We start from the raw sequence: 26,081 nt of genomic DNA, 5'->3' as shown, positions 1-26,081 counted from the left end.
CAACCCATCAATAATCGGTTATCGATAATAGGTGTGAGTTTGTGTGTGTGTGTGTACGGGTGCTAGTGTTGGTGCTTTCGAAACGTGCCGTCAATCGTGTGTTGCGTTCTTTGTGCAAGATAATCAGCGTTGGTTGTGACTTCTGAGGAGTCTGTTCCAGAATTCGCCACTCTGGAAGTTCTAGTTGTAGTCGCCTGTCCGTAGTGCTGCAGCGCTATGCGTACGTGACGCTTTCAGCCGTTCGCGTGTCTATGCGCGTGTTGGTGCACAGTAGCTGCGTGTGCGTCGGAATCGGGACGGTTGTGATTCCCCGGGAGTTGGTGACTGACACCGGTAGTAGTAGTCCCTACCAGGGTGGGATCCCCACGTCCCCGCAGTAGTCCGGTTAAGTGAGGAGATTCGTGGAGCTTCCAGTCGAAACAGCAATGAGTCGCGAGGTGCAGAAGGAGAACGCCACCCCGGCCACCGGGAGTACCGAGGGCCACCAGTACGTCGGCCCGTACCGGCTCGAGCGGACGCTCGGGAAGGGCCAGACGGGTCTGGTGAAGCTCGGTGTACACTGCGTCCTGGGGAAGAAGGTGGCCATCAAGATCATCAACCGGGAGAAGCTGAGCGAGTCGGTGCTGATGAAAGTAATGGTCCAACGTAACGGTGGTCGAGTGTGTTCCGCACATCCCTCCCAGGAGCCTCCCAGAGTTGGATGACCGGGCTTGAAGTTCCAGCTCCAGAAGGGCCCAAGAATGGTGCACGAAACAAAGCAATATCGTCACAAGATGCGAACTTCTTCCGTTCGCGAGTCCCCGGTCCGGTCGACACTGTGGGGCTTCCTCTGGGATCGAAAAGCGGAAGCACGAACCTCCCCAGCACACAGCAACAATTAGGGACTTTAATTAATTCTCTTATCCTATCTGTCTTTTCTTCTTCCGCTGTTGCCTTCCGAACGAATACGCCACCTGCTGCGAATGGGGATGTTCCTTCACCCATTACTACGTTGCGATAACGTTTTCGCTATCCCCCACCTTCCTCCGATGGCTGCCCGTTTTGGTCCTTCCTTCCTTTGTGCGGCGAACTGCATACTTTTGCAATCGCGACCCTATGCGATGAACTCTAAACTGCTGAATCGATTTCTCACCGAACTGCTTTGGATGGTCCTGAAAACAAAAACACCATCTGACGCCAACTTCGACGGACCGATAGGTCGAACGAGAGATTGCCATCATGAAGCTCATCGACCATCCGCACGTCCTTGGACTGACGGATGTGTACGAGAACAGGAAATACTTGTAAGTATCCGGTGGAAAATCCGGCGATCCCAAGAAGGAGGCCACTGCTCCGTTAATCGATGGCAGTTGTGCACATGTTTATGGCACACGTTTTTTTCTTTTTTTTTTGGAGCGGCCAAAATGAAAGCTCTGCCAACGTGCCTGACTTTGACAGCTCGTTTCGTTTCTGCTCCTTGCATTGATTTCCGATCGGTTTGCTTTCGGTTTCCATTGTGATTGCCTTCTTGGGATATTTTTAGCTGCCGTATTATAATCCGGACACAAGCTCCGGGCACTTTAATTAACGTTTCTCCTTTTGTCAACACGGTTTGTCGCTTTCCCCAACACGGCGAATGCTTGGGTGTTCGCTTCCGGCGTGTCAAAAACGCCTCGATGTATGCAATGTGCGCTGCGATGCACAATGTCGCGCTGGTGTGCAGATATTTGGTGCTGGAGCACGTCTCCGGTGGCGAACTGTTCGACTATCTCGTCAAGAAGGGCCGCCTGACGCCGAAGGAGGCGAGAAAGTTTTTCCGACAGATCATCTCGGCGCTGGACTTTTGCCATTCGCACTCAATATGGTAAGTAAAGCCTTGCATCCTGCGCGAGGGTTTCTTGTCTTTGCCTCCGTTGCTGTTCGAGCGTAAAGAAAAACTCGGAATCGGTTACATGATCGAAGTTGGGGGCTTAAATACTTTGTATGTGTGTGCAAGGAGATTCGTAGGCAAATCGGAGCATTTCACAAGGAAAAGTTATTGAGTGAAAAAGGATAAAAAGTGGCACAACACATGCCAAGAAAAGTATGCGCTATAACGAAGCCAAGTGGAGGCGAAAGCATAACGACACTCTCTTCCCCCCTCCCCCGTGTCGTCCGGTCCGGTCGTGCATTCCGTTTGTCTGTTCGCCTGCTTGTGTTTCAACCTCACCACTTACCTCCCCTATCCTTCCCTATCTCTCCCCGGTGGAACAAGTTAACAAGTAAAGGCTGCAAGGCGAAGGTGAATCCTTATAAAGTGCTTACGGCAGACAACGGGAGAACGACCGGAGCGTTTCGCGTTATGCCGAGTGTGCAGAATGTGTTGACCAGTTGGTGTTTGCAGAGTATGTTGTTTTCTTACGTTTTTTTTCTGCCGTACCACTCCAACCCCTCGTATCCTTCCCACTTTTCCAACCCACGAGAACGTTGGAAAGGTTTTCCACCTTTTCTTTGTTTGTCCTTGTGGGAGCGTTTTAATGCCAGCGAACAGCAGGGGAAAGGGATGTACGGGGTATCTTGTGGTGGCCAAACCTTGGCCCTTTTTTTTACGGCCCAACGTTCCGTGGCACGCAAGGAATGTCCATTCCTGACCGCGTCGCGCGTACCATTTTCCCTTAATATCTCACCCCGGCTTCCCAATATACCATAACGAATCGACACCTGGACAATCCTTTTCTCTTCCCTTTTGGTTCCATGGTGTGTGTGTGTGTGTGTGGCGCTTTTTGAGGCTCCATCGAGTGCACCGGCTGGCGGTGTTGAATTGCTCCGTTCGTGATGTTGTTCTGTATGGTGTTTTCCGTGCGCCTAGAATTATGTAATGCGCGGGTAATGACTGCCCTTCGGCAGGGAAAAGGCACACCAGGTCCTGATTTGTCCTTGTTCGGTGCCCGAATGCCTGTTCCTGTTACATGAGGAGCTTGTGGGAAGGGAATGCTTGTTGAATAAAATTCCCTTCGTGGCGTGGGCACAAATTGTTTCGGATGGTATCTTGATGCCCCGAACCAGCCAAGGTTTGCATTCCAAACCAACATTACGAAAAAAAATGTCAAGAGGGAAAAATCTCTTTAAACAACAACGCATTAGCCGGTGGTCGAATTAACCGAGCACTAAGGCGTACAAGCACGAGCAATGCATTAAAGCTAGCTGCGGCCCAACCGGAAGTGAACGTAGCGCCCGACCGAAACTCACCGCGCCACTCGGTCCCGTGAGAGGAAAAGCTCACCGTGCGCCACTATGGGCCACCGTGGTGCGGACCGGGGGACATATGTGACCGGCGCCCGGGCAACTGCTGAAGGTTGAATAATTGATTTATGATTCGCACTTGGCGCACTCGCGGGACCATACGGCGTCCTGCCTCTTACCATAAGCCGCGGACAAAGGCTGGTGGAAAAGCGCATACGACGGCCGCTCGTGTCACACGGTGCCGCCACGCGTTTGAATGCGGACTGTTTGGCGCGTTGGCGCGATCGTTTATCGATCGTAAAACAAAAAAAAACACACACACACACACAAACACACAAAATGGACGGACGATATAACGACGAAAACACTGACGACTGGAGGGCCTCTTTTTCCGATTGAGATTTTGCTCGTAAAGAGGAAAACGGGAATGGCGAAATGGCACTTGTTGAGTGTCGTCGGTCGTATTTTGCACGCTGGCAGCATTTTCCGTCAACGGCCGTGGGGAGGAGGGGAAGGGCTGGGGCGTTTATTTGCCGTAGTCCGGTGACGACCGTTTGGTCAAATGAAATTTGGCCAATTACGTGCCATCCGTGTGCCGGCGGTCTTCGGGACGGCCTACAGCTCGGTCGTCCCTTGCGGCGTTTTATTTTCGCTCGCCAACCAAACGCGAGCGATAAAGAGAAAAAGTAAATTCGTAACGAAAATATTATGTTTTCTCCAGCAGTGTTTATAAAACATGCATATTTCGGTGGACAATTCATAGGCGTTTTACGTTTTCAATTTCAAAATAAAACGAAATATTTTATATCGCCTGCGATAGTCGATGTTTTTGTCGAACTGTTTTGTTTTCTCCAAAGAGAGATTTTTATTTATTTATTTACATCATTGCCCAAAAGTTGCTTGAAAAGATAACAAAAAAAAGTATGTATTGCAAAACGATTTCCTTTATATATGTTTTATTACACCTTATTCACATTTAATATATTTGTTTGCTTGGTTTCAGTATTTTCAAGTATTGATTATTTGAGAGTAGATTTTGTTTCCTATTTAATATTCTGCGAGTAAACTTCAATAGCAAATAATACTGTCAATACTTCAGATCAAGGCATGTTTTAGTTACAATAAATATATTTTAAATTAGCTCTAGTAGTATATTGAACGCGGCAGAAACTTCACAAATATGTGTTTCATCTTAAATAATTTAACTTGTTTACAAACTTTGTGTCTATTCTCGTGTAGAGAAGTTTTCTCTTTCATCTGCTTCCGTTGCCGGTTTGCGACGAGTTTGCTTCTATACAATTGGGACCAGTTTAAGACCAATCATCTTTCCACTGGCAATCATTTGTCAGCCTGCCAAGTCTGGCGGTCCAGCGCTAGCGACCAGTCCCGGACAAGGATTCTAAGAGGATTAGTCCCATCTCGCCATCGACAGTCCCTCGTCGCTGACAGCTAGCCCCGGGCCGTAGCCATATGACGATGGGTTTTTGGGAATTATAATTTCAATGAGAATCGAAAATGGATCCTTCTGGAAAACCCCTTCAAGGCAAAATGAAGCAATGTAACATCGACTTTTCGGAACGGGAGACAAGAGAGAAGGGTTTCTTTGGACCTCCCTTTCAGCTCCCGCTGTGTTGGCGTCTCAAAGGCCGACGTCAACGGATCTTTTGTTTGCCATATAGCGGCTGCGGAGCGAGAAGTGGAGAATTTTCCACATTTTTCCCGAACCCCATGCACACCGCCGAGAACGGTTTAATTTCAGCTCGTGACGCTACGCGTGCCAAGTTTGGTGTTTGGTGACCGTCGTGCCGGTTTGCATGCATTTAGGCGCTTTCGAGAAAGGCGCTCGCGGTGGACTTCGGGTTCGCAGTGAAAGGGCAAAGTGTAGAGTTTGAAGATAACCTTCTTTTTTTTGTATTAAAAAATGTGCCAAAAATGTTGCCGTGTAGTCGTGTGGGCTCGCTCTTCTCAGGGGAAACATTTTTCCTACCAAAACAAAGCATATTGAAACCACAAATCAGCGTCTTTGGCACGGGAAATACAGTAAAGTTAAGCATACACACACACACAGACACACACGCACAAACCGTGGGTTGATTGTACCGATGAACAGCCGTCCCGTGGCCCGTGTGGGTTTTTCCGTACTTTCTTCTCCAACGGAAAGACGTCACGCTAGGCGATAGGTTTTAAAGAAATGGCGACCATGCGCCAGTGCTCGGTGGAAAATTCCAACCAACCAAAGGTTGGTCAGCACGTGAAACAAAGAGTGACGATTCCCAGGCGCCAGGACAGCGCTGGCCAGAGCATTGGGCTCTTGGCAAGACAACAAAGCGTTGCGTCCAGACTGCACTCCGCATGGAGAAGAGCCAAGCGGATTCGGGGTTCCGGTGGAGGTGAAGAAAAACATAATCCACTTGCAAAATCAGCACCGGGGGTTCTGGTAACTGCGTGCGATACCTAGAATCTGGGTGCGATTAAATTAAATTACACTTTATGGCAGTTCGAGGAAGTGCGAACGATAAATGAGGAGAAAGTGAAAAAGACCGGATATCGTATGAATATTTCGTTGGGGATCCAAAATCCTGAACTCACCACCGAAACGAGAGTTGGTGCGAGCACAAAAGATGTGAAACTTAAGTCCTAGGACTAGGGCTTTGCATTTGGGCAAAGGATTTCCGATGCATTTGTGGTATTAACATTCTATTCGTTCTATCCGGTGTATAACTGTATCAGCACAGAGTTGGCAGAGCCTCCTTGATAGGCTTTGAGTTTTAAATGTTAGAGTTCGTAATTAAATTCTACCTCACGGCACAGGTCGGGCTAGGCCGGAGGAATGCATAATTCAATTCATTTCAGTCGTTGTCAGTATCGGCCCGGGAATGGCTTTCAGTTTCTAATGATGCATCGCTCTCGCTCTTCCTTTCTCCGGCAGCCATCGGGATCTGAAGCCGGAGAATCTGTTGCTGGACGACAAGAATAACATTAAGATAGCCGATTTCGGAATGGCCTCGCTGCAGCCCGCCGGCTCGATGCTGGAAACGTCCTGTGGCTCCCCGCACTACGCCTGCCCGGAAGTGATTCGGGTGAGTACACAATACACACAGAATTTCGCCTTCGATTACTTCGCCAAGCAAACCGGACTTAAAAACTAATACACACACTCACAGGGTGAAAAATATGACGGCCGGAGGGCGGACGTGTGGTCCTGCGGGGTTATCCTGTACGCGCTGCTCGTCGGGGCGCTCCCGTTCGACGACGACAACCTGCGGCAGCTGCTGGAGAAGGTCAAGCGGGGCGTGTTTCACATTCCACACTTTGTGCCACCGGACTGCCAGAGTTTGCTGAAGGGCATGATCGAGGTGAACCCGGAGAAGCGGCTGACGGTAGGTTTCCATTTACTGAGAAGTTCCCCCGAGTTCGGAAGACGAAGTGATTTTGATACCCAAAACCGGTCTGTCGCTAGCTGGCGGAAATCAACAAACATCCCTGGGTGACGGCCGGAGGCAAGGGTGAGCTGGAGCTGGAGCTGCCCATGATGGAGGTGGTCCAGACGCACGTCATCCCGAACGCGTCTGCGGTCGATACGGACGTGCTCAACGCCATCTGCTCGCTCGGTTGTTTCAAGGAGAAGGACAAGCTAGTACAGGAACTGCTCAGTCCACAGTAAGTACAGCGCAGTGGAGGGGCGAGTGTCCATCCCTTCCTGGAGCTTTTCCTGGAAAGCGCCCAAAGCTCTATGTTGGAATTCAAAGCTCAGAGATTCGTTAGATGTTTCTAAGCCGTTTTTTCACATTCTCCCTAAAAGCCATAACACGGAGAAGGTGATTTACTTCCTGCTGCTGGACCGAAAACGGAGGCGGCCAGCGATCGAGGACGAGGAGGACGTACTGCGGCCACGCAACGACATCATCGAAATCGCTGATCCACCTCGGAAACGGCTCGATACGTGCCGAATCAACGGTAGCAGCAGTCTTTCGTACGGTCAGATCAGCGAGGGCTCGCCACTGACGTCTCGACGACAAACGTTCAACAATGGCCACCGCAGTCACAGTGGCAGCACCAGCAGCAGCAGTCGTCGCTCGCCATCCTCGGTGCCACTTTCGCGCAGTTCATATCAGAGCCCAACGCGGGGTGTCGTGGTCAACTCCTCGCAGCCACTAAGTAAGTGTTTTGCCAAGGCAACAACGCCACATTGTTGGGGTTTAAAAAAACTACTTAAACAACGCTCCCTTTGTACGACTCTACCGTCCACAGATCAACTCCATCCACCATCGTCACCGAACGCGGCCTCAAACCGACACTCGAACTACTCGCCACGCAGCAGCACCAAGTCGCAGGTGATCGATTCCTCCTCGCCGGTACACCACCGGGCCAACTCGGGACCGGCCGTCACGGTCGGTCTGTTCTCGGAAACCGACTCCAACAATAGTGAGTATCGGGCACACCGTGAGTTTTCCTCCAGCTTTTGCAGCAAACCCGTGCTAGTGTTTCCTGGGATGTAATTTCCTTTCGCGTTTTCTACCTTCTCCTTCTAGTGACATCATCAATCAATGCCATCCCGGGCTCGCCGATACTGGGCAGCCCCCAGCAGCTACAGGCGGTCACGACCGGCAGCCAGCTGTGGAAGACACGACTGACGAACATTAAGAATAGTTTCCTAGGAAGTCCAAAGTTTCATCGTAGAAAAATGCAAAGTAAGTGTTTGCCCTAAAGCGGCATGCAATGGCAGAATTTTAAGGTCATTCAGCTCCAGGGGTCCTATCCCTAGGAAGCTTCCAAACAACTAATTCCTAGAACATCAACTTTGCTACCGCAACAGTATAGTTTGAGAGTACGATTACGAGGGTACGACGAAACAGGAAGAAAATGTTAGGTGAATGATCTCTCCATCCATAAACTTTCGACCCTAGTGAATTCTTCCTACGTATCTTCTTTCACTTAAATTGTTTCTAAAGTTGTGCTTTTCAATAGGTTTTAGCCTTGTAAACCTTTCTGTAGAACACTGTTACAGTTGATATTAGTGCGGAATGGTTCATCTGAGTTGTACTGCCGCGTAGTTCTAGATTCACCTTCCATTACCCCCTTTTTAATTGCCTTTGGTAATCACCACATTTCCAGTATCAACTGAAGAAGTGCATCTTACTCCGGAGTCGTCGCCGGAGCTGACGAAAAAGTCCTGGTTCGGCAACCTAATGACGACCGAGAAGGACGAAACGTTCACAGTATTAGTCAAGGGTAAGCCGCTGGCGACGGTCAAGGCTCACCTGATTCATGCCTTTCTATCGGTAAGTTTTGCTTCGCGTGAAATCGTTGGAGAAATCGAGCGTTCCAATCTCACCCCCGCTTTACCCCCGTAGATGACTGAGCTATCGCATAGCGTCCTCTCGCCAATGTCTTTCCGCGTCGAGTACAAACGAGGCGGCACGGGGCCGACCATGTTCCAGCGGCACGTTCGGATACAGGTCGACATCAACACGATCTGCAAGCAGGGGGACGTCGGCGATATGCTGTTCGCGATCACGTTCACGCTCATCTCGGGCAACATCCGGCGTTTTCGGCGCATCTGTGAACACATCCAGGCGCAGGTCTGCTCGAAGCGCTACCCCGCCCTCAGTAGCCCGACGAACCAGCACAACAACAAGGTGACGAACAGCGTGGCCGAGAGTATATCCTGCGGGTCGGACTCGAGCGATCGGATCAACTACAACAAGCACGTAAGTCGCGCCCCAGACCTCCGGGAAGCCTTCTTCTGGGAAGAACTTGCCTCTTGCAAATGAGTGATCGAAAGCTTGCAGTCCCACCATCCCACCTCCACCAATCAATCCTCCTCCTTTCTGGGAAAGGCACCAGTGTGTGGGTGTGTGTGGGTGTGTGTCTGTGTGTTTGTGTGAGAGAGTGTCCTGCCCCTCACCCGCTTTCCTTCGCTGTCAGCCACACTTGGGTTCCACAATCTCCCACTCGTACTCGTTCAACCTATGGTTCCTTGAACGTTATGGCCCTCGTTCTCGTTTGAAACTCGCTTATGCATGCTTCTTTTTCCGATGGACTTTTGTTTTGGTTACCCTCTTTCCGGAAAAAACCCGATAACAACCACCACAACAACATCAACTACTACTACTTCCTATGGACTTCCGTTTACCTGCGTGCGTCACCTTGCCCGATTCCACTTTAGAAGGAGTCTGATATCGAGCAAGAAACGTTCTACGACACGACCAGCATCGGCAAGACGCGCCGCTCGTCGGCCACCTCGTCCAACAAGAACTCGGTGTCGTCGGACGAGATCGAAATTAAAACCGTACGCTCCAGGTAAGTGAAGGCCAACGCTGTGTTTAGTTTGCGTTCGTGTGCGTTTACCTATTGTGTGTTTGTGTGTCGGCTAGGCTGTGGTTTTGGGCTTTTCGGTTTGCACCTGCGCTACCAGTCATCGCGCAAAACTTGTGTTCAAAAATCCCCATCCGTTGAGGTTATGCGTTGGTTTGGTTTGGACGTTTCCATTCGTGCCTAGTAATTCAGTGCCCGTTGCAACGATAAGCCTTTCTCTTGGCGGGGACACCAAACACTAGAATGAGCAAGCACAGGCCAACAGCACAGGAAGAATTGATTTGTAAAATATCCTTCCCTACCACTCTCCACCGTTGCAGCTCGGAATCCACGGAACGTGAGCGGGAGCGCAGCACGGAACGACCGGCGGCCATGTCCGGTAGTGCGCTGGTATGAGAATTATTTCTCTGATAGGATTCAGTGAACAGTGGCACTCCTGCAGAGACAGTGGCAACCGGACCGAATCCTACTCACGCTGGTGAATCCATCGTCGCGCCGGACGTCCCTGGTGACGCAAACGTCGCAGCAGCGACCGCCGAAGATGTCGACGTTTCGGGCGAACTGATGGAGTTGATTGCTAACCAAATGGAGATCTGACTATAAGCCCCGCCATCGCCTCGATGACCACTACTTTGGCTTTCTTTCTTCCTCGTGCATGGCTCACAGGGGTGAGGAAGCTTATACATATAAAACAAAACCCCCCCTGGAGGTGGACGGGTGCCGTGACAGATGGCGCCACCGTGGCCTAGGCCTACGTTAAAACAGAAACCGTTCCAGCAAACGAACAATCCCTATACTTCTATTGCTAGTACTTCTTCTACCACTATTGCTAGTAAATATTATAGCTCTCATAGCAGATGCGGATAGACAGTTGCGTTTCCGAAGGATAAGAATCCACTAGACTGGAACTGGAGAAGTTTGGCAGTGAACACACCAAGCACCAACATTTCTTTTTATGGTCAATTTCGTATCAATCAAATCGAGCTGAGCAGGTGAAGTTTCATCACGAAAACATACAATGAATTTTAAAAACCATCTAAGGCTTAAATAGATAAACAAAACAACAGCCAGAAGTAAAAAGAAAAACACACCGTACCGATTGTATCCTCCTATGAGACACATGAATCTGACCTACTCGTAAGGCTACCTACATCTAAAACGCAATTCAGACACAGTAGAAACGTGTCCTGATCAGTGGTTGACTGATTGAGCTTGGCTTGAAGACAGAATTATACAGGGTTTGCTGAATGACGACGCACACGGAGCTACAAGTTGCAGTTTAGCTGGCTGCTTGCTAGTACGAAAGTTGGAGAGTTGAGAAGCTGGTCTTAAACGTTGGTAAAAATAAATTTCATAAAACACGTTGTATCACGTACACGTATCTCTTAACCTCAAAACACGTTACACTCCTCTTCTTAGTATTGGACAGCGGGAGGAGTAAGGAAATGCTGTACGAAGCAGTAGGAGCAAGATGATGCAGATCGCTTATGGTGTATCAAAAGTTAGCGAAGAACGATTAACGATAAGCTAAAGGCTAAACCAAAAACCATTAACTAAATGCTACGATATTTAACAAGGAAACATACCTACTGCTTTAAATAAAAACAAACAAAACAAAAAACCATGGTATTCAAATGGCAAACGTGTGACTATTCAAGCAGAATTAAAAGTGAGATAGTGGTCCGATGAAAAGTTTACACATTAAACTAATGCTCTACATACACCTAGAACAAACAGCGATACTCCGACGGGGACGTATAGCTCCAGACTGGAGGTATTATTGTGTTTATCACTATCTGCTATTATTTAACTCAAGAGGTACGCAGAATAAGAAGGTACTATAATTAACTAGCTACCACCATAGAACACTTACGAGGCGAGCACACACAACTCTAGACTAATTGCTCCCACGTACACCGGGTAAAGTCGAAGGAAAGGAAGGAAACTTACAAATAAGAACGATATTAGGGCAAAACCAAAGGATTTAGTGCAATTCGTAACACATTAAAGAGCGTGCGGCTCGTCGATCGAGCGTGCCACATTTTGACGTTGGCTTTAAAAAGCTTTGCTTTTCCCATTTTTATTTTTTGACGCTTGTGTACTACTTTTGAAATCCGTTTTTGCTTGTATCCCCTTTTTTACTGTGTGGTGTTAACATACTCGGCATCAGGACAGTCAAATGCAGTAGGAAATAAAAGGCAATCTGTAACCATTCTACGGTAATACATATAATGTTGAAAGTTAAAGTGAATCAAAATCAGCTGTATACAGGCCCTCATAATTAAAAAAACAAGAACAAAAAATATGCAAATGAACAGGATAAGAATATTGGAAAACAATATTGAAACAAATAAAAACAAGCAAACAAAATACAAACCACTGACGCTTATTAGTTTTATTGCCTAACAGGGTGGCTGAAACGTGGAAAAGACGATGATAGCGTATTTGCATGCAAGGTAAAACCACTGTCCGCTTTTTTGTAGGTTAATCCGAGAAAGAAAGCTACACGAAACGGCATTCTAAGATATTAATAATTATAACATTAGTAGTACTTATAATCATAGCAAGGAAAAACTCTAGCTGTTCAGTTTGGTCATTTTTTGACGTTTCGTTCAGTTTGGATATCTACCAGTCAGGAACTATGGAAATGATTGCCAAGTGTGTTAATCTCCGATGCCACGTGGTGCTTAATCGAATGATTGCGGTGTGAACATAATACTCATTCTCACTTCTAGTCACACGAATAGTACCATTCTCACTAGTTCACTGGAACAAACTGTTCCGCTCACATCGCGTAGTAAATGAGGCAAACGGTGAAATAAATCTCTAATACGTATACCTTTCAAATGGCGTGCAATACAAGTACAGGATGCTGGGTAACGTGCTTACAAAAAGGTCGATACAAAACCAAAACCAATTCTCTTAGTCTTTCTTACGGTAAACAGATTAACGTCAGTTTCGGCTGGCTGGAAGTTAATTAAAAATGCTACTGAATAAAGATGCAAACACACTTACCCAGCTATAACTTAGTTGAAAGCGTAAAACACAAAAATCTAGCGTTAGATTCTACACCACCAAAGAAGACATTCGAAACACCTGGTCTCTTTCAAAAATCGTTTGAAACAAGGGATGATCGATAAGTTTGATAAGTTTGACGCCTGCAACCTATGGTACTGACTAACATTTTCGTTGTTTGTCGTAACTACACTATAAAATGCATGTAAAAAAAGAATTAACGAGCAAAGCACACACACTAGAAAACCAAACGCAAATCAAAATAGTAACTACTCAGAATGGCGGGCAGAGGAAAGTAATTCCTACAACAGTAATCGCAATGCTTATCTCACAAAATACGATTTTCAATTTTCCTACTCAACGGAGAGCTTAGCAGTATGGCGTGGTTGATGGTAAACATAAGCTGTAAATGAATTGCGATTTTCTGCAGTTCTGTATGCTCATGTGTAAAATTCGTTGGTAGAGAGCTGACTAAGAACGGTATAATTATTTGTTGAACTATTGCATAATAAAAACGACAAGGTTGACAAACGAAGGGCAAACACGATATGAAACAGCCATTACAAGGAAATGTTGTAACACCGGCAACACTTATTCCATTTCAGTGCGAACTGCGAAGACGGATGCGAAAAAACTGCTATACAGTGCTTGTTGTTATAGATGTTTGGAAAATGTGTAAAAGTAAGTTGACGCGGGCAAAGCGGGCATGAACATAAGTCGATAACATATTATCACACAACCATGTAAGAAAAACATTACTGGAAATATGTAAAGGATGTCGTTTGAGAGCTGGCGCTATTTGCCAACGGTGTTACGGCACCGTTACTTGTATATGCATGAAATTGGAAAGGAAGTAGGCTAAACATAGCAAGGACATTGTGTGAAGCAACTGTAAGAAAGGATTAACAAGCGTATAAGTTAAAGTGTGAAAAAGGAATGAAGCTTAAACAATGTAAAACAACATGACACACATAGGGAAAAACATTCAGCAAAATTGGAAACTTAACTTCAAAATAGATAGTGAAGATAAAGAGGAAAACGACGCTCTTGTTCGGAAAGGAGAAAGCGACATAAAAATTACAATTGCAAAGAAATGCTTTTTTCCAACATAAAGAAAAACAAATCACACACAACCAAGGAAACACCTGTTTGCAAAAGAATAGTTAAAACAAAATGGCGAAAATGTGAGAAAAAACCAAATCAGCAGCTACTTGTAAAATGTGCAAAAATGTTTTTGTATAAATCAAACAAAACTAACAAACAGACCGAGGCTGAGATGGGATGCAATAATCGTTCCGGAGGGCACAGGTGCCCGCGGATGGTCGCTTCTCTCCTTGCCCTGCCACTGCCAAGGTGTGTCCTCTGGAGTTGGAGCGCTTGGCAAGTTTAGCCTTTGGGTCTGTGTTTGTGAGTGTGTGTCTGTGCAGAAGAAAATAAGATACAATTTCGAAATACACGCCATTAAAATGAGATAAAAATCGTTCAGTTTCATTCTGTGTATATGCTTGTATATGTGGTGGCAAAAATATCCTAATCTATCGAACGTTCGCTTATAACGAGCTGTGCCTACGATCCGAAGGATGTTCTACGCACAATACATTTCAGTTGGCTGTGTGGATAGCACAATCTGCTCCGTTCGTTACGTTAAAAATCGATATCGATTAATTGGCGAACGAGAAACAAAGTGTGCTGTGTAGACAATTGCGGGTGCACTTACCGGCGAAATGAACTTTATCCCGTATCGAACCAAAAGTGTTCCATCGGCAGCAGGAGTGTTACATCCTCATCCATCGGTACGGTCAGTCCCGTACAATCGGAGCAGGTCGTTCGTTGCGCCACGCCGTGAACCAACGGTTTACATTCCAAACGCAACCACCAGTGATAATTCAGCGCTCGAACGGGGTACCCAGGCGGATCGTTCCGGAAATGGAGGTGCGAAGCGGGACTCCGGTTACGTAATTGTCGTGATTGCGGAAGGTCGTGGACATGCCGCCCTGGAGGTCGGGCTGGCTGCAATCGATGTTACCTCGCCGCATCTGAAAATCACCCAATACAGCGATAATTTCTGGTACTCGGTGACGCTGACGACGCTGCACGGGCTCGATCCGACGGTGGTTTTCTTCTCCGAGCACGTGCTAGCGAACGGAACCTCCTACCTGCCGAAGCTGATACATCAGTTTCTCCCGCGGGCGCAGGTCCTTGGGCTGGGGCGATCGTACTTTAACGATAGCATTGCGGAAAGCTACCTGGCCCAGTTGTGCAGTCGAGATTATGGTAGTCTCCGTGGGCTTATTCACAGTAAGTACTACGGTATGGCGTCCTGCGGGGCGCTACTACGCCACTGCATGGAAACGGCCCTACTGCAGATCGCCAACCGTTCGCTGAAGCTGAGTTACATCGACAAAATGGCCACGATGACGATGGACGTAGAGTGCGTGGGGCAGCTGGAACTGCTCGGGTCACTCCAGAAGGGTGACGAACGGCAATCACTGTTCGGGTTTATGAACCACTGCGTGACCGGCATTGGCAAGAGGCATCTTCGGGCCAACATCATCGAACCGTGGACAGGTCGGGAGCGGCTGGAGCTACGCCTACGGTGCATCCGAGAATTGCTAAGTAAGCCGACGCTACACCAGGGCATACGAAGGGTGTTGGCCGAAATAAGGGACGTCGGAGGATTACTTCGACTGTCAGTGGATATCGATCGGATGGTATGAGTAGATGATCTGAAAGCGTTATTTGCCTTTTCAAATGCCTTTCCCCTTTGCTTGCAGAAAAACACCCATCAAAACACAATCCACATGCTCAACCAGGCGTCAAGTTTGAGAAATGTGCTGAAGGTCGTCCCGAAGTTACGAGATCTCCTTAAGGACGTTCAGGCGGCCTATCTGAATGATCTGAAACAAACGATCGAGGATCCGGTGTACGCTGAATTGCAGGAAAAGATTTGTAACGTCCTCGACGATGGTCCCACGGAACGGAATACCAGCTATAACCGACTCTTCCTAGTGCGTTCCCACATCAACTCGATACTTGACCTGCTGCGGACGCTCTACTCGGGTGTCATCGACGAGATTCGCCAGTACGTGGCCGAACTGAGCCTTGCGACGCGCATGCAACTGAAGTTGAACCATTCGCGCGCGAACGGGTTCCACTTGCTGTACGTGCTGGCGAACGAGGAGTTGGACAACGTGGCCGACCAACTGGCGAACAGCTTTCAGATATTGAACCGGACTGGTCGCCGGTACACACTGACAAACGGGCGTCTACTGGCATTCAACGAAAAGCTGAGCTCTGTTGGGCAGGAAATTGAAGAGATCAGCTACGCCATCATCCGGGGATTGATCGAGGGCATCCGAGAGAGTATCGATGCGGTGTACAATTTGGTCGGGTGTTTGACCGATCTGGACGTGGTGCAAGCGCTAACCACCGTCAGCCAGGGGAAGGAGTTTTGTGAGCCTTCCTTCGGCGAGGAGACGAAAATCGTTTCCGGACGGCACCCGTTGTTGGAAAGCTTTGGCGGTGAGCGTAAGGTCGTGCGCAATAATGTGGTATGGATGGATCATTTTTGATTTTTTTTTTTTGCAAACCTCTAATTGAATCCTTGTCTCGAATGTCGGCTGTAGATTGCAACACCGGAGTACAATGCATTCATCGTTACGGGACCTAACATGAGCGGAAAGACGGTGTATATTAAAACGATATGTGTACTGCAAATTATGGCCCAACTGGGATGCTACATTCCTGCTACGCAGGCGCAAGTACGAATCGTTGATCGTTTGTTAACAATTTTTGGAAACGCCGATAGCCTCCAGCAGGATGATTCCGTGTCCTCCCGAATGTATAACAAACTGCAGTTTGTACGGCACTGTCTTACCCCGAGCAGCTTGATAGTGATCGACGAGCTTTACGGAGACACGCACCGACCCGATACGGGCAGCTCCAAGTGGGCTCTACTAGAACGCATCATTAGTCACGTGGGATACACTGGGGAGAACGAAGCGGATGTGGTCGTACCTACGCTAGCGACCATCAGGAAACCGTTCCTATACATTACGACGCATTGCATGGAACTCCTGAAGCCCCTGGAGGTGCACCATAACGTATCCCGGTTGTGTCTGCAGACGGAGAGCGTTCACGTGGACGGCGTCGAGCGGCTTCGGTACAAATACGTGGTCACCGAGGGACGCACCATGGTAACAAACTACGGCCTGTCTCTGGCACGTACAGTTAACATACCGAAGGAAGTCCTGGAACGAGCCGAAGAGCTATCCAGGGGCGAATTAGGGCAGCAACTACGGCAGCCATTCGCGCCGAACAGAACGAACAACAATCGCTCGAACAACATATCCTCCACAACGCTCGCGTCTCTTTCGACGCAGGGTAGTTTTAATGAGTTTTTCAAGCTATTCTATCATCTGTACGCGAAGATCGCCGATGCAGCCCGTAGCACCAGCGATGTGCAACCCCTTCTGACTGAGCAACTGGCAGCGTTCATCGGCTCCGTTCCGGAAGAGGTGCGGGAGTTTCTGCGGGCCACACCACTCGATCGGTTGCTGCAAATTGACACCTGATGCGCATGATGTCGCTGTTATTTGATCGCTTATTGCCAGTGTTTACAGCTCCCCACAGAGGCAAATAAACAAGCCCCATTTGCAGAGGCAAATAAACAAGCCCCCCGTCTAGTGCATCTCTCTGCCGGGCCCTTTGTCGGCGTAGACACGGTACGATCATGTGCGCATATGGAAGGACCGTAATCTGACGTCAGTAGCCCCTCGATTTCCCAGCGACCTTGGCCCTTGCGGATCGATTTCAACGTTTGAACGATAGAAGATCGTCACGATTAAGGTTTGCTACGTTTACGTTCAATTCATTGGGAATGCTTATATGGGAAACACTGTGCTTTTTAGAATGGTTGTCGGTTGGCGCAGTCCATCATTCGTCACTATATGTCTACGCATACTAGCCTCTACTCTTCTTGGACGAATGAACCGCCTTTGGTTTACGATGGATTAGGGTTTACAATACCGTAAAATAGTTTCAGCCGAGCCAGCGCTATCACTGTTTACTATAGAGACAATTTACAAGGACAGATACGTTCAATGAGGTACATTAATCTTATAATTGCAAAAAATAAGCTGTGTTTTGATAACGATAACTTTCGTAGGATTATTCTCTTACGTCAAATAATGAATATCAACTGCGTTTTCAAGAATCAGTTTCGGAAGCACACGATCTAGGAACAAAACAAAAATATTCCCAACATGTTAGTCACTAAGTCACTGTTGCTCTCGTTAGAGATAAGCTAGCCAGAAAAATAGAAACCTGAATTAATGCAGATAGAATTTTTTTACCATCGGTAGATCCGGTTAGAGCCATGCGAATTTTGTTGCGTCGCAATTGAAAAAATGACCTTTTCTCAGGCCGAACCATAAAAACGCAAATTATGGAGGCCAGAAAGTAAACGAAGCATAGAACAAACTAGTTTAAACCAGAACATGTCCCATCTGCAAACGAGATGGATTTCATTCACTTCGGTTGGGGTCTTCGGGGTCATGCCGGTTATGCCGTGGAAACAGACCACCGCCATCAGAAGCGGTTGATTGGTTCGCTCCGTTATCGCCTGACGACAACATGGTGCCGAAAGTGAAAACCGGTCCATTCCGGCATAAGTCTCGTCGTCGGGTCGAGACTTCCAAAAATAATCCCATGCGGCAGCGCGATCCCCGTCACGTGATGATAACGGACCCTGCGCCAGCAATGCGTTGCTATATACCGTTGCTGATGGACATGGTAACATCGTGGTAGATTGGCGGACGCTACGGTAAACAATATTGGTTTCAATTGTCTTTGATTCTTTGCTGAATGAGCTTTCGACGTAGTTGACAACAGTAAAACGATCGTTTTAAGGCGTACGTCTAAACAAGCTCACTCCCCTTGCAATGAATGTGATGTTGTTGCCCTCGAAGCGCTCTGTAAATAATACGCCAATTGAATACACTTGATCGTTATTGGAGACACGGTCGTCCATAATGTCATGCCGTGTCGCTCGACGGAATTCTCGAGGGCTCGCCGACAAGGCAAGCCAGACTAGATTCCCTCCCGTCCTCCTCGCGTGTGCTTGTGTTAGGTCAGCCACTTTACAAGGGGAGGGTTTATTTATCGTGTCGTCGGGTGCTTCGACGTGATTATCATTACCAGCACGGCCGTCCAGTATGTTGGAACAAAGTTCGGCGTCTTGACACTACAGCTGCATACTGGTGGTGCGATAAGCCGCCTGCAAGTGCAACTCCGGAAGTTTACCCCCAGAGGGCGCGAGAAGGAAAGAAACGGGACAACGCCGGAAAGAGACCAACGGTGTCACGGTGCGGAATGTGACAGATCGAGTAGGCGCATTGTTTTGACGGAAAACATCTGATCATCCGCAGGGCTTGCGACGAGGCTGCCGTTATCAGGTTCGCGACTTTCCTTGGCGTGCTGACTCGTCTGACGGGGTGTGATTGGAGAGATTGTTATTCCGGCCCTTATCGGTTGACGGTGTTTGCGATCGTTCGTTCGTCCCCGCGGCAGCACACCCCTTGGCTAGTAGACGCAGCAGTCCTTGAGAGAGTGGGTGATTACCTGTTTTTCCCCGCAAAGTCGTGCGCTGTTGTTGTTCAACTAATCGAGCGCAATCGAACTGACAGTTGATCGAAGCGTGCTTGGATGTGGGGACGAGAGTGTACTAGAGTGTGTCCATAAACGACTGCCCCAATGCTGATCGCCTTACGAGGAATTTCCTCTCGTCATCAAGATCATCTTCGCACTCGTGTCTGTGCAACCGGCGTTGCGAGGTAAGTGGTGTGAACTGGCCATTTCTCCCCACGGTGGGTGAGGGCTTGCAAGAGATTATTGTTTAACGGTAGCAGATAACGAAATCCATGCGCTGATCCGTGCTGCAGGGCCAGGAATCGTGCAATAATTGCCACCGATTAAGTCATGCCCGTGCGTCCTACACAATCACCATGGGGCCTGGGTTTGGGGTTCGCGATGAAAACAACCGGGTGGCCAACAGTGAACTCACAATCATACAACACCATCGTACGATGGAGAGATTCTTCCTTTCGAGGGAGGCTCATTGCATTTGTTTTTGCATCGAACGTCAACTGGATTTTATGACGACCTCCATCGGCGTGCTACTTGAACGCTGCCTGATTTATGTATGGCGGTGTGGTAGCCTAGCAACAGCCAGCATCAGCTCCTGTGCTTGTTTACCGACCGTTGGCTAATTTGCAGTCCCATTTCGGAAAACATAAACATCATGTTTTATTTGGAAAAAACAACTCACGCCAATTGAGTCTTTTCCCAGTCCGATACGGCGATTGGAAAATAACCGAAAGAAGCTGTTTGTTGCCAGATGTTTGATCCTCGTGGCACATGCGGACGAGATTCGACACCGGGACCATCGAACCGGCACTGCCATCATCACCACCGCAGTCCGTTTGTTCTTATCTCCCGCGTCCCTCGCACGCTCACTTAGAATGAAGACGTACAACAGCCGGGGCGGGCGGGAAGGAATCCCTCTTGGAACAGGTCCCGATTGGGGACACACACACACTGCAGGAAGGGGTAGCCGATCGTCGACGGGAGACGGAAGTAGGCGCGGGACGCACCGGGACTGGTTTAAAGTGAATCTGTGCGCCTCGGTCGGCGTCAGTTGTTTGCGAGAGATCGAACCGCGCGCGCGTGCATGCACTTTCTTATTCTCTTTACCCGTCCCAAGTCCCATCGTTGAAGGACCGTTATACGGCGCGACTAAGCTGGAGAAAGAAAAGGACACACCTTTTAATTGCGCCAACTTCAGCACAGAACGATTCGGTTCCGGTGTCTCCAGTTGTCCGTGTCTAGTTAGTGAAACTTCTCGTGTACCCATTGAAAGTGGGCTAGAATAAACTAAATTAGCATAATTCAATCTCGACCAGCAAGTGTAGTCAAGGCCAACATAAACAAACTGTCGAGTGAGTTGGAAGTGCCACACTTTTGCACACCACCAGGATCAAGCCTTGTGTGAACATTCCAGTGACAGGCGATCGTTTCAGCCTTCAAGCATCAACATGAATCGGTGAGAAATTAGCATAAGAATGAGGTTGGCCATGTGTCCACTCGTGCCGGTGCTTCCGTAGTTTCTAAGGGCGATTAGCCGTTTAGCAAAACCGGACCTAGCAACGCAATGTGGTCCCGTGCACGAGTCAACAACAACACAAAACAAGGGGTGCAAAATAACTCCGGCAATGAACTGCAATTAGGTCGAGTACTGTTGACGATGGCCAGTCGAGGGAAGTTATCTCGTTGTATGCAGCGAAGGATAGACAATGGTTCGGATGGTTGCGGGAAAGCTGACTGCTTGGAGGATGTTTTGAAAGTTCCGTCCCCCTACAGATCTTGACGCTGCGCTATCAGCTGATCACTGAGCGTCTCTGTTCGGCGGCAGTTGTTTTTTTCAATCGATTCTTGCGGTGTGGAAAATTACCTCAAATTCCACCGAAGATTCATGCCCGCTTTGATAAGGAATAGTTGGTGACAAACATAAAAAAGTAGATTGAATGAGTGAAGTGTTTGCCCAAAAACCTAAAACGGTTGTGTGTGGATGGTGTTTCTTTTCTAAGCTCAGATATAAATTTCATCAAAATAAAAAACTGAGCGTAGTGTTCTTGCAACATGGTTTTACTAAAAAATCAAAAGAATTAATGCAAAATATGTTGTCGATACGAACATCCCCAACCGACGGTTTCCCACGTGTACTTGAATCACTCGGCAATAGGTTTGTTTTTCCCTATTTCCGAACGGGCGGCTGCTTCCTCGTCAGAGCTTGAGGGTTATCAATTCAGACACGATGATTGGCGATATGAGTGTAGAGCGACAAACAACTATTGTAGGGGCAGCAGGCGCAGGGTCAGCTGTTTGTTTGTCCTCCTGTTGCTAGACGAGGCCTTATTCGACACTCGTGCAACTGCACATACCGCGGGGCAATGGGAAGCGATCTTGTACCCAGTTGTGATGACGTCATTTGAAGGGTTATATTCTCCCTTTAACCAACAAACGATTGCACTTTTCCGTCTTTTAATTTTATAACAAAAGTTGATTTTATTGTTAATCACAGTTTATATGTATGCTTCTATTGTTTTCCCCCGTTCGAGAGTTTCTAATTTCGGGGGTTTTGTAAAATAAAAACGATGAACGGATGTTTCTTTGAGTTTGCTATTCCGTACACTTTAACCTGCTAACTACTTGAAAGCGGTCATTTTGTGGATATTGTCTCCATCAAACAATTGTTAATCATTATATATATACAACATAAAATTCATGTTTAAGGGTCACTACTGGCGAGTACGAACGTGAGAAAAGCATCCCGTTTGGCTTTGGGAGTGTTTTAAGATACTATTCTTACGCCCCGTTTTGTACCGTGATATAACTTTGTTCCAATGTAATTCCTGTTTTGATGCCCGTCCAACACGGCCCACGTTCTCCCTTTCGAAGGAAGCCGCTTTGTGTAAAAATTTGTGCTATATATTTATATTTATTGTAGTAGCTCCTATCTGTAGTTCGTTTGTTCTCTGATGATGCGCGTTGAACTATTACACGACCACCGTGTGTTCGGCGTCGGTAAGCCTAACTTGGCCACTTCCTCCCCCCTTGCGGGGAATGCGAAGAAAGATGGCACACGTGCCTGTCTACATCGTTTTATCACATTTATGTAAAGAAAAAGCGATCCATCTTACAGCCAACATAAATACCACCATTGTCATTGGGGTATATGTTATGTAGGAATGAGAATAATAATCTCCCGAGTCTAAGTAAAAAAAACACCTTACTTCCGGCTTAACTGTTGCGGGAACATTCTTGGAAATGGTATTTACTTCCCAGTCCAACCTTTCCAGAACGAGCTGACCGAAGCGAAGGCACTCGTCATGAGACTGGTTGCTGCGGCCGGTGGTTGTTGAAGTCCGTGCGGGTAGTGGCCACCTGCTCCCACCGCCCGGTGACGATGTTCGAGTGGGAGGTACGGCTGTTCGACCGTAACGGGTGAAAGGTTGCTCGGAACTGCTTCCCATTCCTGGTGGATGATGGTTTCATCTTTAAGGGCAAAGTAAGAACACGTTTTGTATACTTCGGATAGCGGTGTATGATGGTCAAATGATGGCTTACCCTCCGAATCGGAATCCTCGCCAATGTGCTGCACCAGCAGCTGCTCCATCGAATCGGATAGGCAACTGGTGCGATCGGTTGGACCGCAGAGGCCAAGATCGGGAGACTTTAGCAGACACAGCACGTTTTCGAGCGTGTGCGTCGGGTTCATGTCGTTTAGGCGGCAGCCCTGGGTGTGGCACAGGTGCACAATGTCCGCGTTCAGTCGGGCCACCTTCCGGGTGAACTGCGCCTCCGGAAGGGCGGTAGTGCAGAAGTCGGAGTAAGCCACCCGGAACGGGAGCAGCACGTCGAGGTAGAATGCAATCAGGTGTACCAGCTGGGTGGTGTACGTGAGTGCGGCCGCTATCGTGTGTGCCGGATTGTGGCAGCCAACCCGGGGAGTGTACGGATTTTCACCGCCCGTGGATGTGGCTACTGAGGGTGGATCCAGCACCGTGACGGTTCCACCTGTTCCCGTCGTCCATTCGGGGTACGCCGAATAGTTTCCCGTTCCGGGTAGAGCAGGTGCAACGATGACATGCTGCACTTCCCCGAAGCTATCCTGCAGCACCCACTGCCCTCGCACGTACGCCGTCCTTGTGGCGTCCGAGATTTCGTTGATCGTGCTACGGGTATTCCCGGGGCCCTGGGAGCTTCCCCCACTAGAGCTGCTGGCCGTGCTGATGTTGCCACCGACCGTCAGCTGGCTTCGGCTCACAATCGTCTGCGTAATGGGAAAAATGTAGCGTACCAATTGCTGGACATGGTCACGCTTCATCAACCGCAGCCGATCCTGTACCGTGGCCAGCTGGGCCTTCCGGTGCTCACTTTCCTCGAGCTTGCGCATAACGAACTCGCTCAGATTTTTCACCTTATCGTCGTACCGAGGAAGCTTGATGCGCAGCTTACGAATTTCATCGCCGAGCGAGCGTTGTTTCGCACGCAGCTCCTCGATCGCCGTCCGCTTCAATTCGATCGTTTTGCGGATGATATTCGCCCGATCCGTACGCTGCTTGATCTCACCGGCCAGCTTCCCCGCGTGGAAGTGTTTCGCCAGCATGTGCGTGCCCTTAGCCTCGAGGGTTGCATTGGCAGTGCGAAGGTTCCGCAGTCTCTGCTGCTTCTCAACGAAGCGCTCCGGAAGGTGGTACACACCGGTGGCCGTGTGCAAAAAGTCTCCGTGTCGGATACATGATTTGCAGTGAAACTGACGTCGGTGGGCTCCGCACAGGGGACACCGCAGAGTACTTCCCCCCACGAGCCCACCGATCTGAAAGCTGGACGCGGAGAGCAGATCACCGTCGTGCACGGTTGCCTCGATGGCCTCCTCGTCATCGGTGCCGTCGTGCGAGTACGTGATGTGAAAGTTTTCTGGGGCACCCCCGGAGTCGGATGTCGAGCTGACTCTGGTACCCCTCACGGCCATCGTAGGCTAGGATTCGTCCTAGCAGCGAGGCTGAGAATGGAACCGAGCGCACCGTACTATTGCGTCGCGCCGTCGAAGCTATTGCAAACGATGACTAAACTACGATGAACAACAATGGCGTTGTGATTCGCTACCCGAGGTCTGACGGCGAATGGTGACTTTGTTTCGTCACCCAGACTGCGGATCGGTTTTCGCGATGTTTCTTTGTCTCACAAGCGTGCCCCCTCCTGTTTTAGAGATTTCCACAACAACACTCCCTGATGCACTTCACCAATCAACCTTTACGAATGTTTTTCTAGGACGAGAATGAAGAAAACAAACCCGCGACGGTTGAAGTGTTGCAAGCGCGGGTTCGAACCCAGTAGGTTCGAAAGTTGTTTGTTCCTGTAACTGTACATGTAGTTCCTGTGCATTGCAATCGTAAATCAATTACGAGGAATAATCAAAAGAATTCTACATCAAACAATATATAAGGTTTAAATATAACACATTTTGAAAAGTTATTGCCAATTTATTTGTCACAAATGCAATGCTGCTTTCATTTTGTGGATTGATTCACGGAGTAATGCACTCAACTCGAGATAATCGTTCAGTTCAGCAGTCCATCACTATTTTGCTCCATCAGCTGATTCGTTGTGACAGTTCAGTGACGTACAACAAAGTAGGGAAATTAGATTTTTTATTATTTCAAACCGACCGTTACTAGAGCATCTTTTGTTGATAGTGATTTTAACTTTTTCTTTTGATCTTTTTGTAGTGCGCTATTTGGAAGTCTGGTTGCCATCTCGGCCACGGACAGCACTCGGTGTGGAGTGAGCAGTCGTGCCGGTGCCGGGGAACCGCTAGAGCCCGTCGTGGCAGCGCGACGCAACAGTTTGCCACCGGCTCCACCGATATTCAAACCGATCGTACCGTCGAAGCTGAACCGATCCGTCGGTGTCGTGAACGGATCTCAACGCACCATGACGAACGATCGGCCAATCGAACTGGCAAAGCGACCGGCCGATGCCCGCGAGGCGCTGAAGAAGGCCAACATTGTGTGCTTCGACGTTGACTCTACTATTATCACCGAGGAGGGAATCGATGAGCTGGCACAATTCTGTGGAAAGGGAAGCGAAGTGGCTGCACTGTAAGTTGTTTGTTCAATGGATGGCTAGCAGTTTGAGGTTAACGAGGTATTCTCTTCCAACAGGACCAAAGAGGCGATGGGTGGAAGCATGACATTCCAGGAGGCGCTCAAACGTCGGCTCGACATCATCAAACCTTCCCAACGGCAGATTCGCGAATTTCTCAAGACACACCCATCAACGATCTCAGCTGGAGTAAAGGAGCTGATTGAGCAGCTGCGCAAAAACCGTGCGGAAATTTTCCTCATCAGTGGAGGCTTCGACTGCCTGATCGAACCGGTTGCCGACGCGTTAGAAATTCCGTTATGCAATCTATACGCGAACAGGCTGTTGTTCAATTACAACGGAAGCTACGCTGCATTTGACACGGCGCAGGTAACTTCGCGATCTGGCGGCAAGGGGGAGGCGATCAAGATGATCAAAAGTATGGCTGCTGGAGAAACGGTGGTGGCCATGATTGGGGATGGTATGACGGATCTGGAAGCGTGTCCACCAGCAAACTTATTTATCGGTAAGTAGAAACCAGAAAGGTTAAATTGGAATGAAACGAATTGAAACTAAATGTCTCATTTTGTTTGGGTTTTCACAGGATACGGAGGAAACGCTGTCCGAGACGAGGTGCAAAAACGGGCGACGTATTACGTGACGAACTTCGCCGATCTGCTTTGGTGATCTGGGGCACCATTCCGCAAACTTCCCATCGTTTCAGTTATTCATCCTTAGCTTAGTTCACATTTCTTCAATTTTAACTAGGATTGTTTATTAGTAAATCTTATATAGTGTAAATATTTTATTATATTTTCTTGCCTAAAAGATTGCTACATATT

At 48.3% G+C, this 26,081-nt stretch overlaps 4 protein-coding genes across 5 annotated transcripts; 3 read left to right on the top strand and 1 right to left on the bottom strand.

Moving 5' to 3' along the window:
* The first annotated feature begins 425 nt into the window (after positions 1–425).
* LOC131287590 (serine/threonine-protein kinase BRSK2) lies at positions 426–9,915 on the top strand. The gene is made up of 13 exons (XM_058316654.1): positions 426–632; positions 1,198–1,283; positions 1,703–1,843; positions 6,131–6,281; positions 6,366–6,581; positions 6,662–6,861; positions 7,004–7,359; positions 7,453–7,626; positions 7,734–7,892; positions 8,317–8,483; positions 8,556–8,912; positions 9,371–9,504; positions 9,840–9,915. The coding sequence occupies exons 1-13, from the start codon at positions 426–428 to the stop codon at positions 9,913–9,915; spliced, it is 2,424 nt and encodes an 807-aa protein (XP_058172637.1).
* Positions 9,916–14,258: 4,343 nt separating this feature from the next.
* LOC131285472 (mutS protein homolog 4-like) lies at positions 14,259–17,108 on the top strand. Its single transcript, XM_058314329.1, has 3 exons — positions 14,259–15,245; positions 15,309–16,085; positions 16,161–17,108. The coding sequence occupies exons 1-3, from the start codon at positions 14,259–14,261 to the stop codon at positions 17,106–17,108; spliced, it is 2,712 nt and encodes a 903-aa protein (XP_058170312.1).
* Positions 17,109–19,001: 1,893 nt separating this feature from the next.
* LOC131289158 (phosphoserine phosphatase) lies at positions 19,002–26,081 on the top strand. Of its 2 annotated transcripts, none has more exons than XM_058318367.1 (4): positions 19,002–19,367; positions 24,885–25,256; positions 25,320–25,765; positions 25,844–26,081. In XM_058318367.1, the coding sequence occupies exons 1-4, from the start codon at positions 19,288–19,290 to the stop codon at positions 25,924–25,926; spliced, it is 981 nt and encodes a 326-aa protein (XP_058174350.1). In that variant the 5' UTR covers positions 19,002–19,287; the 3' UTR covers positions 25,927–26,081. The 2 variants fall into 2 exon arrangements, with proteins under 2 accessions (XP_058174350.1, XP_058174351.1); XM_058318368.1 differs by lacking the exon at positions 19,002–19,367 and adding an exon at positions 20,573–20,635.
* On the bottom strand, positions 22,427–24,415 carry LOC131289157 (beclin 1-associated autophagy-related key regulator). Its single transcript, XM_058318366.1, has 2 exons — positions 22,720–24,415; positions 22,427–22,647 (listed from the first exon to the last, which is right to left on the bottom strand). Exons 1-2 carry the CDS (start codon positions 24,125–24,127, stop codon positions 22,427–22,429), a joined length of 1,629 nt encoding a protein of 542 aa, XP_058174349.1. The 5' UTR covers positions 24,128–24,415.

This window comes from Anopheles ziemanni, chromosome 3 (genome assembly GCF_943734765.1).
Source record: "Anopheles ziemanni chromosome 3, idAnoZiCoDA_A2_x.2, whole genome shotgun sequence".
Lineage (NCBI taxonomy): Eukaryota > Metazoa > Arthropoda > Insecta > Diptera > Culicidae > Anopheles > Anopheles ziemanni.
This window is presented reverse-complemented; position numbering and strand designations above follow the sequence as displayed.

Excerpts from the sequence above, each read along its gene's own strand:
- LOC131287590 (XM_058316654.1), top strand. The coding sequence starts at position 426 with ATGAGTCGCGAGGTGCAGAAGGAGAACGCCACCCCGGCCACCGGGAGT. Across the intron at positions 1,844-6,130 it reads TGCCATTCGCACTCAATATG|CCATCGGGATCTGAAGCCGG; the intron begins GTAAGTAAAGCC and ends TTTCTCCGGCAG. Across the intron at positions 8,913-9,370 it reads GGATCAACTACAACAAGCAC|AAGGAGTCTGATATCGAGCA; the intron begins GTAAGTCGCGCC and ends ATTCCACTTTAG.
- LOC131285472 (XM_058314329.1), top strand. The coding sequence starts at position 14,259 with ATGAACTTTATCCCGTATCGAACCAAAAGTGTTCCATCGGCAGCAGGA. Across the intron at positions 15,246-15,308 it reads CAGTGGATATCGATCGGATG|AAAAACACCCATCAAAACAC; the intron begins GTATGAGTAGAT and ends CTTTGCTTGCAG. Across the intron at positions 16,086-16,160 it reads AGGTCGTGCGCAATAATGTG|ATTGCAACACCGGAGTACAA; the intron begins GTATGGATGGAT and ends TGTCGGCTGTAG.
- LOC131289158 (XM_058318367.1), top strand. The coding sequence starts at position 19,288 with ATGCTGATCGCCTTACGAGGAATTTCCTCTCGTCATCAAGATCATCTT. Across the intron at positions 19,368-24,884 it reads TGTGCAACCGGCGTTGCGAG|TGCGCTATTTGGAAGTCTGG; the intron begins GTAAGTGGTGTG and ends ATCTTTTTGTAG. Across the intron at positions 25,766-25,843 it reads ACCAGCAAACTTATTTATCG|GATACGGAGGAAACGCTGTC; the intron begins GTAAGTAGAAAC and ends GGGTTTTCACAG.
- LOC131289157 (XM_058318366.1), bottom strand. The coding sequence starts at position 24,127 with ATGGCCGTGAGGGGTACCAGAGTCAGCTCGACATCCGACTCCGGGGGT. Across the intron at positions 22,648-22,719 it reads CGAGGATTCCGATTCGGAGG|ATGAAACCATCATCCACCAG; the intron begins GTAAGCCATCAT and ends TTGCCCTTAAAG.